The sequence below is a fragment of the Harpia harpyja genome, chromosome 1 (assembly GCF_026419915.1).
Source record: "Harpia harpyja isolate bHarHar1 chromosome 1, bHarHar1 primary haplotype, whole genome shotgun sequence".
In the NCBI taxonomy this organism is placed as follows: Eukaryota; Metazoa; Chordata; class Aves; order Accipitriformes; family Accipitridae; genus Harpia; species Harpia harpyja.
This window is the reverse complement of record NC_068940.1, coordinates 73,822,522-73,836,847: the sequence shown is the minus strand read 5'-3', so window position 1 is coordinate 73,836,847 and position 14,326 is coordinate 73,822,522. Positions and strand designations below refer to the sequence as shown.

General features: G+C 37.9%; 1 protein-coding gene across 1 annotated transcript in view; it reads left to right on the top strand.

Moving 5' to 3' along the window:
- Positions 1-14,326, top strand: part of DNAH11 (dynein axonemal heavy chain 11) — a 167,752-nt gene that overhangs the window by 70,656 nt on the left and 82,770 nt on the right. The window contains 11 exon segments of the mRNA XM_052779465.1: positions 612-777; positions 3,133-3,235; positions 3,688-3,900; positions 3,902-3,940; positions 5,055-5,216; positions 5,334-5,379; positions 6,002-6,088; positions 6,947-7,139; positions 9,595-9,757; positions 11,357-11,480; positions 12,294-12,433. Of these exon segments, the coding sequence (XP_052635425.1) occupies positions 612-777; positions 3,133-3,235; positions 3,688-3,900; positions 3,902-3,940; positions 5,055-5,216; positions 5,334-5,379; positions 6,002-6,088; positions 6,947-7,139; positions 9,595-9,757; positions 11,357-11,480; positions 12,294-12,433 (1,436 nt within the window).

The following is a 14,326-nucleotide window of genomic DNA, read 5'->3' as shown; positions in this document are numbered from 1 at the left end:
GATGAATACGTAAGAGTATTTTAATTAATTTGTTCACTGTTGTATTAATTTTGTTTCCTGATGGTCTGCACTCAGCATCATCTGTAACCACCTTATTTTGGGGAATAGGCTGAAATTTAGTACAATCAGCTTAATATTCCTTAGTATGGGAGATGCCACACTAGTTTCCTGATTAAATGATGTTTACAGTTAATATTTTTACTTTTTACATATGGTAAAGTCCTTGTTTAATTCTTCCCAGGAGAAGAAGAAAATAATCTACTTCACTGCTAAACTTGCTGAGTGTCACGATACCTGGGGATTTCACATTCAAAGCGTATCAGTTCCAAAGGATGTAGATGGATAAGCAGTGAGATTTTCAAAAGCTGTGAAGCAGTCAACCAAATAAATCAAAAAGACTCTTCTGGAATTCAGAATCACAATGTGATGTTTTTTCAAAGACACTCCGTGAGTTTCACTGCTTACTAAGGACTTTGATAGTTCAAAAACCCTTGTAGGTGGTGAAATGTTTCATAAATTTTAGCCAGCATGATTCTGAATTCTTGATTTTGTTTAGTTTTAGTATTCCTTAGTATGGTAACAATATTTACATATGTTGTATTACATTTCAGAGATGCTTGAAAAAAAGCTGGAGAAAAAAGCTGATCATAACTATGGTCCAGCAGGAAATAAGAAACTTACCTATTTTATTGATGATTTGAATATGCCTGAAGTAGATAGATATGGAACGGTTCAACCTCATGTACTGATTCGGCAGCATATAGATCACGGGCACTGGTGAGCATTTACTTCTTTCTTAATGTTATCCTCTAATTTTTGTATTGTGGGCCATGATGGGATCCCTAAACCACATAAAACAGAAAGCTTCCAGGTGAATTGCTTAAACAGAAAAGCATGCTTTCCCTGGAGGTTATAAACAGTTTTAGAAGAGAGAAGCAGAAAGTGAAGGGGCTATAGAGAGTCTTGGAAGGGAAGTATCCTTCAGCTGCTCCTGATGGAACTGCTGGATGTTGACCCCATCAATTGACCTGATGAGAATAGGGATGTCAGAGACACAGAAACTGATTCCCTAAATTGCAGCTTGCCAGATGTTTAGCCTATACCACCCTCTGTCTTTTCATCACCCTGTTAAGACAGCAGACAAAATCCACAGAAACTTTATGATACTGATTAAAATGAATGCTCTTTCTCTGCTGTGAGAAGAAAACCAGAGAAGATGACTGTTGAAGGATAATTAAGTTGATTTGGGCAATTAAGGTAATTCCCTTCTTACTTTCCAAAGGACAATTTCATTTTTTGGCAGTTAAATATATTAGTATCTTTTCACCAGAGTCTGTGGAAAGAGAAAGTTTTCAGTTTAAAATCAACTGATTAGTGTTTGATGGCGTTCTGTTACAGGCGGATCTATATCTTGTGTAAATACTTCATTGTTATTATAAATGCATATTAGATTCTTGTTCATATACAAGCATATCACTTTTATGTGACATGAAGAAAACATGACATACAAAGAATACATTGTGAATGATGTGGTGAGTAAAGGAGAGAAGTAATCAGACATTAAAAAAAAAAAAGAGTTAAATACACATAGCTAGCTGTCTGTGTATTGTCAAAAGGAGGTGCGCAGGCAGATAGGCAGGGACTCCACACACAAAACCAGCCTACTTCAGTTGTATTAGGAGGCTGAGTGTATCTACTCAGTTCTGTGCTTCTTCACCATGTGTTCAAGGATTTTACCCATACCCTTAAAACTTCTGTTTCATAGAAGGTTCTTCTTTTCACTGGCATGTATGCTGTGATCTGACTATAATTGTGACTAAGGTGAGGTAATAACATCTGTACTGTTCTTGCACCTTTTAATGCAGATTCAGTTGAATCTATAAGCTTTTTACTTGGTCATACTTCATCTCATGAAGGAATGATACAAGTTGTCAGCTGAATATCTTATTAAGGTACAAGACCTAAAGAGAAAAAAGGAAGTGACTGCTTGAATCTGAAGCATCTCTAGCTTGGAGAAATCAGTCAGGTCTAATTCAGTGACATGCACAGCTAATGTCTCAAAGCCCTTCTGTTTTCTCCCCAGAGCTATATGCTATTCTAGTTAAGAATCTTATTGTTTCCTCACAAAGATTTCAAACTTCAGGTCTTAGAAGTCCCTACTGCTTAAAACTGTTGATGCTTCTTTCTTTCGAATTGTTTTGAATTGTTTCCTTTGAAACAAAACCTAACTGAAAATTAAAAATCTCCATTTCACAAAACAAATCAAATTAGGAAAAAAAGTTGACTATGCTATTCAGGGATTTTAAACATAACCTTTTGAGAATTCTAAAATAGAGTAAAACTTGTTGCAAATGCAGGGAAAGAAAGAGAATGCATTATACTATGAAGTTCTGGGAAGGATTTGTTGATTTAAGCAGGGAATGGCTGCATTATTCATGAGTTTTCCTCTTACAGTGTTTTTTTTGTAAAATGGTACCTGCTTGGCCTAGTTCAGCTGTACACTAACTTCTAAAAAACAAGACTCTGTCTTCAGATTTGGGCAATGGGAACGCAAATTGCCAGCTACTGAAAGCCTCAACTTTTTTTAATTTTATGTTTTTTTAAGTGGCCTCCTTTTAATTCACGGGAAGCTGTGTTATGTGGAGAGCCAGAAACAGTATCAATCAGATGATGATGCAAAAAAAGGAGTGATCTTTTAAGCATGCCACATCATAGTCTATGATGATCTTTGCTGGTTTTTTTTTTCTTATTGAGATCTGTTAATTTTGTCTGCTCTTATCTATGATGGTTGTGTGCATTCTCAAACCGATTTGAACTTTCTTTGACCATGTTGTACTCATTCAAGTTTGTTTGGACCCAGTTTCATTAAAAAAAAAGTCTCTCTTTATCATCATCAGAATGTTTTGTGAGAATGTAATATCTTCATTTCAACAAAAATGTTGAACAAAATATTATGTGATAGAAATTGTTTTTCTTAATTTTAAAATGTCAATCCTAATTTGATACTTCCACGGCCATTTGAATTCCAGATTTCCCATAGGGCAGAAATGTTGATTCTTCAACTGAGTTTAAGCCTGGAAAATGTACAGTATTTTGTCACTAATATTAATCAAGCTACATTTTCTTTCTCAGGCATGATAGGCAGAAGCTAACTATTAAAGAAATTCATAATTGTCAGTATATTGCCTGTATGAATCTAATTGCTGGCAGCTTCACTCTCAACCCTAGACTCCAGGTATGGTTTGAAGTGTCATATTATAACAATCCTGTATTTAATGCATTAAATAATTACTATTTAGCTTTTCACTGCAATAGGTAGGAGATGAAAGGGGATAGGAGAAAACATAGTGTCTGAAACTTAGTACAGGTTCAAAATCCTGCTGTTCCTATAGCTAAACAGAAAGAGACGCGCCATATTTATTATGATACTGAGATTCCCCTGAATTTCATATCAATTGCAGTCTCATGTGGTCCTCCTTCACCTGGGAGATGTGCCCTTGGGGCTCGTAGCCAGACATGCAACTGCTGTGGAACTGCATCAAGGATGAGGCTAGAAATGAAGTATATTCTGTGACAAACAAGTAACTGCATTTTCACCAGGCTGTCTTGTCATTTAATGCTTCATTGACGCTTATCTGCTGCCTGATACTGGAGAATCTTCATCTCTTTTTCCCTTTTCATTTTCAGAGACATTTTGCAGTATTTGCTTTGCACTTTCCTTCTTCAGATTCCCTGTCTACCATCTATACCAATATAGTCTGCTCCCACTTCCAGCAACATGCTTTTACTCCATCAGTAATCAAGAATATTCCAGCCATAGTACAAGCAGCCATATGGCTTCACCAGGTGGTGGTTCAAAACCTCGCACCAACCACTATTAGGTTCCACTATTAAGTTCCGCTATATCTTTAACGTGGGAGACCTCTCCAACGTCTTTCAGGTCTATACCATGGGCTAATTTTAATGTTGTTAATACCTAACAACACTCTGTTATTGTTGCCTTTTATTATTTAATAAGGTACCTTGGCCTGTGGACTAATGAAGAACAGATGCCCTTTGTACAAGATAGAAGACAGTCCTTGCCCTGAGGTGACCATGGTCAGGTAGATAAAAGGGGTAGAAAGCTAAGAAAGAAAAGATATTTAGCTGAAATAGAGCAATGGTTTGCAAAGTTTGCTATGCTTACTTATTATTTTGAGAAGAGAAGGTCAACATTTCTTCGGAGGGAAGAACAACTTTCTGTAGACTAGGTAGAACAAAACACAGATTGAGGAAGCTCTGAAGCAGGGGCTGAAACCAGTAGTCAAATGCCAGACCTGGGATTAAAGAGAAAAATGAGGGAAGAATATAATATGTTCAGCATATCCTGGTCCCTCTTGTAAAATCAGCTGAGTCTGATCCTGGTTTGGTTTTACATACTTTCCTGCTCCTTGGAGGGCAGCTCTGTTCTCTTCCAGAATATTCTTCTTGCCTGCACGCCCCATGGATCATCATGAACTGTTAGCAAGGAGGCAAGGATTTGTCAGGTCTCCTATTGTAACACATACCTTGGTTTGATGGGGATGCACTGGCCCATCATGTATGTTTGTGGCCATCCTGGCATGGAATTTGTTAAGGAAGGAAGTTTGAGGTGACAGTTGAGAAAGTGCTAGTTTTGTCATGATAAACTGTGTCCTGTTTTCTTGAGTGGTATTGCAAAACATGGCTAGTGAACATGTAAGATCCTGGCAGTGCTGATACTTCCCTGTATCCTGGACTGCACTAGGGCCTCAAACCATAATGAGTCACCTAATTGTGCTAGTCAGTGGAGAGCAGACATTTGTTTCAATTATATTTTGCACGCTCAGTTGGCTGGAGAACTTGCTAATTTATAGACATTCTGGTTCATGTTAAAGAATATATAGTTTCAAGTACAATGTGTATTGGGTATTTACTCAGTATTATTAATGTCTTTGCAGAATATCAGTTAGTCTCCCTTAAGAGTGGCCTATTTTGATGCCAGATGACAGCATTTTAAATAAAAAATAATAATAAAAAAATTGTGTTACGTTTAGGGCATTCTGTTTGCTACACCCAAGTGTTTACAGCAACCAAATGATCTTCAATATCTCTGGCTTCATGAATCAGCACGTGGCTATGGAGATAAACTGGTGGAAAACAAAGACTGTAATTCCCTTTATAAAATGATGATAGACGCTATGCATAAGTATTTTGAGGTACATTGGTAGCTTGAAAGTATTTTGCCTAATGCCAGCAAGTTAAGAACTGGGTAGTGAAAGGTCTTATTTACTGGAACTGTAAGTAGCAGTAGCACACTATGTTTTTATCCTCAGCCCCCAGTGCAAGCATCTTCCTTACTGAGGAAAACCAGGTGCCAGAGTAAGTGAAAAGGGGAAATCAAGGAAGCTTCCCCTTGAGAAGATGCAGAGGTGATTATTCTTACCTTGACTGTAATGTTTGACTGGTGGAGGACTGTCAAGTATCTCTGTTGCAGTGTTGTTAGTAACTTAAAGCAAACACTTGAGCCTTCTCTAGAACAGGGAGGTAGCAACCTGTCTGCGGACGTGACTCTTCATGTTCTTCACCAATATGTGGAAACAAGTTGTGGTCTTCACTTTGTTTCCTGATTCTGTGCTTCAAACCACAAGAATAATTACTTTTATTTTCCTTTACTAATTGTTCTTTTTGTATTAGTTTTCTTTCCCTGAATAGTTTAACTTGAGTATTAAGTGTGTGTATGTATGTGTATATATATGCGTATGTATTAAAAAATTGAATTAAGTTATTTTTCAAATAATTTTAAATTGCAGTCTCTCTTTGGGTTTCAGAGCACGTCAGTAAAACAGCATGTACTTTTTGAACTGTGAGCACTGTTGGTTATTCAAATAAAAGTATCTGTTATCAGGATTAAACTATTAAAGAGTTAAGACACTGTATATTGCAAGACATACAAAGTAGATATACAGGTTTCATTTCGGTCTTTCTGCTGTACAGGGATGAGGGACAATACACCCATCTGGTCTTCACAGAGGAAACACTGCAAATATAAACTGGGATACAAGTATGTTCCTTTGCCTTGATGTTCTCAGTTAAGTTTTGTTATGTACACGTCTTGTTTCTTTAACCTGTCATACGTAATGAAATATAGTACGTCAGTATTGTTCATTGTATCAGACATGGCACAAGGAAGACAAAATAATGTCACATATCATGTAGTACTATTGCATATACAGTTTCTTCTGGAATTAATGTGTGTTTGTGCCAATACCAAGGTTGAATTAACTACTGAGGACCACGATATTGTTTCTACTTGCCCTTCAAAAACTCTTCACTTAAAAGCATACTCATTTTGCAGCAGACAAAGCAACAGGAACACAAACTAAAATGAACATATTAAATGCATGTATGTTTGATTTTTAAGAAAGAAAATAGTTTTCCTGACGGGAGCAGGGAGGGAAGGGAGGGAGTAGTTGAATTTATTTTACAAAAAATGGAAACTGGAAAACATCAACTTTGTTTACGAGTCCTTTTTTCCCTTCCTTTCTAAATTCTATTTGCCAGTAAAAGAGGAGTGAAAAGAAATAGAATAAGGATAGGAATGAGGACACTCAAAAGGAAAATTTGAAATATTTGGGAGTGTTTGAACCTAGATTGAGCAGCAACTTCCTATCACAAAGAAATTATTGTTCCTTAATTTTAAGTAGTTTAGACATGAACAATTAAAGATATAGAGAGCTTTACTAGTACTTTGTTTGGAGCCTGTCTGTTTGGATGTACTGTGCAAATGGATTGAGCCCATACTTGCACCTATTTTTAGTCTTTCAGTGCATAGTGCGTGGGTACATCAATCACTACACTAATGGACTGTGTTTTCATTAAAACATTTTTCATGTGCTGTGTTTAGGGCATTTTTTAACTATTATTTTTCTCTCTCACTATGTGGTAGAATGTGGAACACCAGTGTTGCTGCAATCTCCACTCATCTATTGCCATTTTGCAAATGGTAGAGCAGACCCTTGCTACAAGCCTGTGAAAGGGCAGGAACCACTGAGGAATCTACTTGAGGAGTTCCTAGAAAGCTACAATGAAGTGCGTGCTTCTATGAACCTAGTCTTATTTGAGGGTGCTGCGCAGCATGTGTAAGTAGAATATCTATAAAGGGAGCAAGTAATTCATCATGATGCTGCCAATGTTTGCACGAAGTTGTTGCTTTTTACTGTTCAGAGGTTGTTGCAGTGCAGACTTGTAACACTCTTAATGGAAGGCTTACGTGAGGTCACCATGCAGCAATAGTCCTGCTAAATATACTTTATTGGTGCCGTTATGGAAGAGTAGATTGTGGTTCAGTGTTAAAGCTAACATCCATTTTGTTTGTTTAAACAGAGATTCATCCTTTTTTGTGCTGCACAGAAATTAACAGCACTTATTCTGTGAGGTTGGAAAAATAATCTATAATGCTGTAGATAGTCTGCCTTATCTTTTAATTACTTAATGATGTAACAGGCCTTTATAAGAAAAGTAATATTTATCTTTTGTTTCCAGGAAAGAGAAAATGCTTTTATAATTAGATTAATTCAAAACAAGGACAAGTAATACCTTAAACATATACTAAATGTTGCCACTGCATGGCAGACTTGAATTTCCTTTGCTGCCTAGCCTTGTACTTTTTTTAAATCTAAACCAGCCCAGACTTCTAACTGTCATCATAGATTTATTTTATTTTATTTATCCGTAGATGTTTTTCATATGTATTCTTACCTTATCTCAGTTTAATGTAATTTCGATTTTTCATGTCCAGCAATATCGTAGCATTCATCATGGCCCAAAATCCCAGTTTCTGTTTCTGAAATCTGATTAACCATGTTTGCTTTGTTTTCCTGCACAGAAGAAAACCAGCCAATTTTCAGAAGATGAAGTAAAGATTTTGCTGAATAAGTGAGGCACAGAATTCATTGTTGCTCCTTGTCATTATTTGTAATCTTTCTTCAACATATACAGTTGTTCTGGTCATGTATAATATCAGTGATTTCGAGAAAGAGACTGAGGCCTGTGCTGGCAGAGCTTAGTTTTGTTAAAGCAGTTTCTATTATTTGCAGTGTCAAATCATTTAACACAGAACCTTTTCTTCTTATTGAGTTGGACTGGGATTTCAGTGTCATCGTTTTTCACTTTGCACATATTTAGGCAGGAACTATATAAGAGAAGGTACTCTTGACAAAGCAGTCTATTGTAGAAGTTTCTCTCCAAGAGGATTAAAAAAGAGCTTAAATTACAAAGGCAATCATATGGATCTTTCATAGGAACTGTAGATTTTGTTCTGCTGATTTAGAGGTTGATGTGATAGTCATCAGAATTGCAGACAGAAGGCTTCTCAGGTATCGCTAAATTTGCTTGAAAATGTTGGTAAGCCATTATATTCTCTCTGAAGTCTAGTGACTGAGAGTAGTATCCCAGTTTGGCAAACAAAGTGGCAGGGTGACTTAGCCTTCCAATTTGGCAGTCCCGGAAAAGTGTATGTGAAATTAAGTCCTGTAAATCTTTTCCACACCTTTTATGGGGTTTTTTTATGGATCCATTGTGAAATCATGAATAAGGCTGACAGTTCTACAGTGAGGTCAAAGAAAATTGGCTTCCAGTAATGTTTTGGTTGAACAGGTTTCTACCTCTTTATTAGACGCAACCAGATTAGACACATTATCCCCTCATTTAAGAAGGTTCTCACTGATGTTTTTTCAGGGATGATTTTTTCAGTGGCATGAGACATAAAGACAATGAGGGGGTTGCTTTTTGCATTTTTTCATCGATACATGGAAGAAAAATGAAACGAAAGGTCCAACATACTGTCTCTAAGTTCTGGTCTGCTGATACTATGCTGTAATCCCTTAGAATCTGCATCTGATTTTAAAAAATGAAACTTTGAAAATAATTTTTAGATGCTTATATAAATTATTAAAATATCAATCGCAAGAGATTTCTTAATGTCTCAAACATAGGGGGTTTGGGGAAGAATTATCTCAATACTTACTTTTGAAAATTCTAGCAACTAAATCTTGTCTAATTTGGGGCCAGATTCTAACCTGACCTCATTCATCCTATAGTATTCCATGATCAGCAAATAAAAGCATACTTTAAGTAGTCTGGGCTAGGTATTCCAAGAGTAAATTAAAGTTTGATGCATATTTTTCATTAAGAGATTCATCATCCTTCAGCCTTTGTGGTGCAAACTGCCAGACGTGAAATTCTAATGCGCTCCTAGGGCTTAGTCATCTTCCCTTCAAGTTAACTAGATCTTTTTCTGAGTCCAGTCAGGGTCCATCAGGATCTTGGAATGATGCTTTGGAGCAGCGTAATGTAAAGAATGAGCAACCAGACAGGCTCTGGTCATTGTAGAGGTCAGTGCAGACCTTTGATATTTGACAAAATACTGACATGAAGATAATGTACCTTTAGGTGTCAGGAGCACACAATAGACAAAAATAGACAAAAAAAGAAAGAAGGGGGGTGGAGAAAGCTTGGTGCAATAAAGAGAAATTGAGAAACTTTGCTGCTGATGTTGTTGAAGTCTATGTTATGTTAATGTTTTTTTGTCATCAGGTGCCAGATCAGTCGCATCCTAGAAGCCCCTAGGGGTTGTGCACTTCAGACTGGAGTAGGTGGTAGTGGTAAACAAAACCTGTCGAGGCTGGCAGCATACATCTGCTCCCTGGAGGTCTTCCAAATAGCACTGACGAAAGACTACGGGATCCAGGACCTGAGGGTAAACTAATAGATATTATTTGAGTTTGTTGAGTTCACTACTTCAAGAATGTGTTGTTTTGTTGTTGCGTGGGCTTGATAAAATCACAGGCAAACCAGTATAATTTACAGTAACAACTCCTGTGGTTCCTGTGGTTTCCAGCTCTACCTCTTGTTTTCTTTATCTCTGAAAAATGGGTGGTCAAAAGATATTTAGTCTGTTTATATGCTTCACAGAATTTTGGTAGTTTCTCCACTTTTTCCAAGGCAGGTACTTCACACACTACAAAGATGGGGTTGGAGTTCTGTTATTTAAAGTTAGCTGTTTGTTAGAAATTTTTGCATGTCATTGCATGTGTATTGATTTAGTGGAATAAAATTGTTGTGGGTGAGCACAGGGCAAAATTTTGTCCTTGTTGTATGTGAGTCATTTAATCACTTAAACTGGTCACATGCAAAGATAAGGAATAGAGTTGAGTGAGGTGCTCTATCAGGCTTACAGACTTCGGGACCTTGCAAAGCTGAGGCCTATCTATGTGAGCAAACAGGGAAGGAGGGAATGTTTTCTTCCTCTTCACTCCACATGGACAACAAGCGATGCTTCTGAATCTCAGACACAGCTAAATAAGGATCTTAGTATGGCTGAATTTGGTGGATGGTGGTCCCCAAAAACCCCTTCTGTTAACGTTGGGCCATGGCCAAGCCACCACAGTGTGTGCAACCCAAGGCATCAGTTTTCAGATGGAGGTACATGCTGTTCTGTTTTGGAAAAGTGCTGCGTGTCCTTCAGTGTCTTACATGGTGTCTAACTTCTTGTGCCCTCCTTCCCTGGGCAAATGAGGTGCAGCATAAGATGTGGGCTCAAGTGGTCATTTCCCCCATGCTGTTTCCAGCTGGGGAAACTTCTAAGCCTCTGCTAACAAGCCTGAGGACTTGCTTTCTGCTAGGTTGTGTGGCAGCTTGTTCGTATCAGCTAGCACTGACCTTACTCTGTGTTTCAAATGTGACCATGCTCGAATGCAACTGATGTGAGTTGGTTTTTTTTTTTTCTGGAACCCAATCCCCAAAAGCATTCCATGTTTGTACCACTGCTAGCACAGTGGTCGCACACCATGTCTCTCTCTGGGCCACCCATGTGTGACAGCAAAAGCAACAGTGCACCACTCAGTTTTTTGCTTTTTGTTTGGTGGGGGGTTTTTTTACATGAGAAAGCTCTCCTAAATAAATTCACTAAAGAAAAAAACCACACCCACACCCACACCCAAATTCTGACTCTTCAGTGCAGTTCCCAGACATTATTGGTATCGTTATGGCTGTTCTTGATGGGGATTTTCACGGCTGCAAGATCCCTTTTTTAGTACATTCATGGGGGGATTTCCTTGATTAGTAGTCCATTTTGATCTTTACCACTAGATAGTGTCAAAACCTCAGTGTTTGATACAGAATACAGAAGCAAACTGCTTTTCCCTTTGGACGTTATGCAGCAAATTAGCGATAGGTAAATAAACTGAAAAAAGTAAGAGGAAGTCAGCAATGCATTGCCATCCACTAGCATGCATTTCACACTTTTTCTGTATCAATGTTTTAACAGAATATGAGTGATTGCCTCCTTTCCTTACAGGTAGATCTTGGCAGTTTGTACATCAAGACTGGTGCCAAGAACATGCCCACAGTGTTTTTCCTGACAGATGCCCAGGTTCCAGATGAACGCTTTCTTGTGCTGATTAATGACTTGTTAGCATCAGGTGATTAGACCAACACATTTCTTGAAAGATCTTTTCCAATGACAAATGATCTGTGGTTTCATTTGAACTTTAAAGAGATTCTCTTTCAGGTATTTTTAGGGGGAGCTTTTAGAGAGGCCAAGTCAACCCATCCAACTTGAGCATTGAGCCTAACTTACTTAAGAAGGCATTGCCCACTGTGGAGATGAATTGCTAAGGCTTATCATGCATAAGTGCATTGATCTGGGGGGAGGTGGGAATCTCTGTTTGACTTAATGCCATGCTTGCTTTGATATGATTTCACTGACTTCAAGCAATGTCTTCGTGACTGGGCAAGTGTAACAGACAGCAATGCAGTTTCATCCATGTTTTGAAAATTAGAGAATCTGGATTCTGAATGCGGGGATCTGGATATAGGGTGGAAGAAAAATGGGAATAATACCATGCTGTACAGCTGGAGCATCTTGAAAGATTTTTTCAAAATTATTGTTTATTTTTTGCAGCCAGACTGGAAAACAATTTTCTAACAGCCTGTAAAAAAAGGAACCACTATTGTGAGGAATACATAATTTATGAGTGAACTTCCTATCAGGGCAAATATTTTTGTCTTCTAAAACAATGGGGTTTTTTTCCTCTCCCTTAAAAAAAAGAATTGTTCTTTTTAGGTGAAAAGGTGTGGGGAACAGGAGGAAACTGATTTGTTACTTGAGCTATTAGCATAGCATAGCTCTAGTTATGCGCCCAAACCCCATTGTGCTAAATACAGTGTAGAAGATTATATCTCAGGTTGTGTTGTGTAAGGCTTCGCCTAACTACCCCTTTGTCTTTTCACAGGAGAGGTTCCAGATCTGTTCAGTGATGAAGATGTGGAGGGCATAGTTACAGAAGTTAGAGAAGTCCAAGCCCTGGGCCTGATGGACACCAAGGAGAGCTGCTGGAGGTTCTTCTTGAGTAGAGTGCAGCTGCAGTTAAAAGTAAGGCATATTTCAGGGGCAAGAGGAGTGCGGAGCTGGTCAAAATAACCGCATATTTCAGTTATCTCATAAACCAGCATATGTTGGCATACTTCTCTTGAAAGGCTAACTCGCTGACACATGACACTGAATTTGCCTCTCACGTTACCCCTGTAACAGCCTTCTCTATGTGGAGGCTTGGTTTACGCCAAGTTTTACTTCTAGACCTGGTTATTGACTTCCTGCCTGTTCATAGGAAAGTCATGTAGCTGCTTTGTGTCTTAGTTTCATGGTCTTATGTTTTGAATATAACGATGCATTTCAGAGAGAAGTGATGTGCTGATGAGTCGTCAGTGGTGCAGTTAGTGCAATTGTAAATATGTTCCCCAATTACACATACAGTAGTTCTGTATGTGTAGTCAACTCTTGCACAAATAACTGAAATTTCACAGTAAATGTTAATTCTTTCTACTTTTCCTATGCCATTTAAAACTGGGAAAATAAAAATATCCAGGTAGGTGTTTCCAGGTCAAAAGCTGTTTAGCAATACACATTATTAATAAGATACCACAACTGCAACAAGTGTCTCTTTTAAACTCCATTTTCGAGGCAATGTTATTGAGGCAGACTGTTCTCTCCTGAAAGCTGGAAAGCAGAAGCTGGGAACACTGGTTCTGGAGTGGCATCTTTAGGAACTTTCAGTTTACGCAGGCTTCAATTTTACGTATCATCTGAAACATGTATGTAGCTGATAAGAAAATTAGAAGTCTGAAAACCATTAACCCTTTAGAAAGAGAATGTTTTGAAAGGAATATATGCCCTGTACTTTGTGTATTAAACCAATCTGTTTGAGTGGGGAGGAGAAGAGCCTTCCCATAGCAGATTATTCCACAGCAGTCTTCTGTGCAGGTTTTTTCTGCTTCTTCTGAAGTGTTTAACCACCACTGATCTAAAGACCATTCCTGTTTGGTTATGAGATTTTTTCAAGTTCTTACACTTTATAACATACCACTTTCTCATTTTTTATCTCATCTTCTCTCTTTTTCCTATCCTGCTTTAGTTTTGCTGATGTTCCCTCCTATCTCCAATTTTGTTGCCATCACTTCTGTCCATCCACAAATCTCTTCTGTAACTTAAAGGCCAGTGGAGATTGTACGGGATCTAGTGTGACATATTCTGTATTGTTTTCACTTTTCCAGACTTCAGTGACATGGTCAATAGTGGTGCTTACCTTCTGTATGTCTATTTCTAGTCAGTGCTAATTGTCTCTGTTTCATGACTATTGCATTTTTGTACATTTTTTAAGACAGGACAGGAAAAAAAATATGTTGTCTAATATCTCTCTTCATTTTCTTCTTTCCCATTTCTTTCCCTTTGTGTTTTCCTTATTCCTCCAACAATTTCTTCTTTTTCTTTACTTTTTTTTTTTAAGGGCTTTTTGAAAGCCAGCTTTCAGACGCCTTCTACCTTGCAACCATTTCACCAGTCCCCCACTGTGCAAATTAGCACTTCTGGAGGCAAGAACAGGAGATATCTATTCACATTGCAGGGAAGCAAAGTAGAGACATTATAGTACTGAAGGAGACATAAATTTCATGAGTTAACACACTGGCAGGTATCCGTATGGACTTTTAGTTAGTGCTGGGTGACCTATCACCTCCTCCTTTCCCTAGATTTGAAGAATAAAATACTAAGAAAATGAGAAAGAGAACAAAAGGGAGAGTTTAGACAGTTTCAGAATGTTAAAGTTTAGTGAAGTGATATAGTCTTATTTTTTAATTTCATTTTAAAAACCCAACATCCTACGTTAAGCCACATTTTCCTTGTGCTCACCTGTCATCTTATACCCTACAGTTCTGTTTATGATGAGGAATCTGTAGCTCAGGACCCCAAACTACACAGTGCAATTCTTTG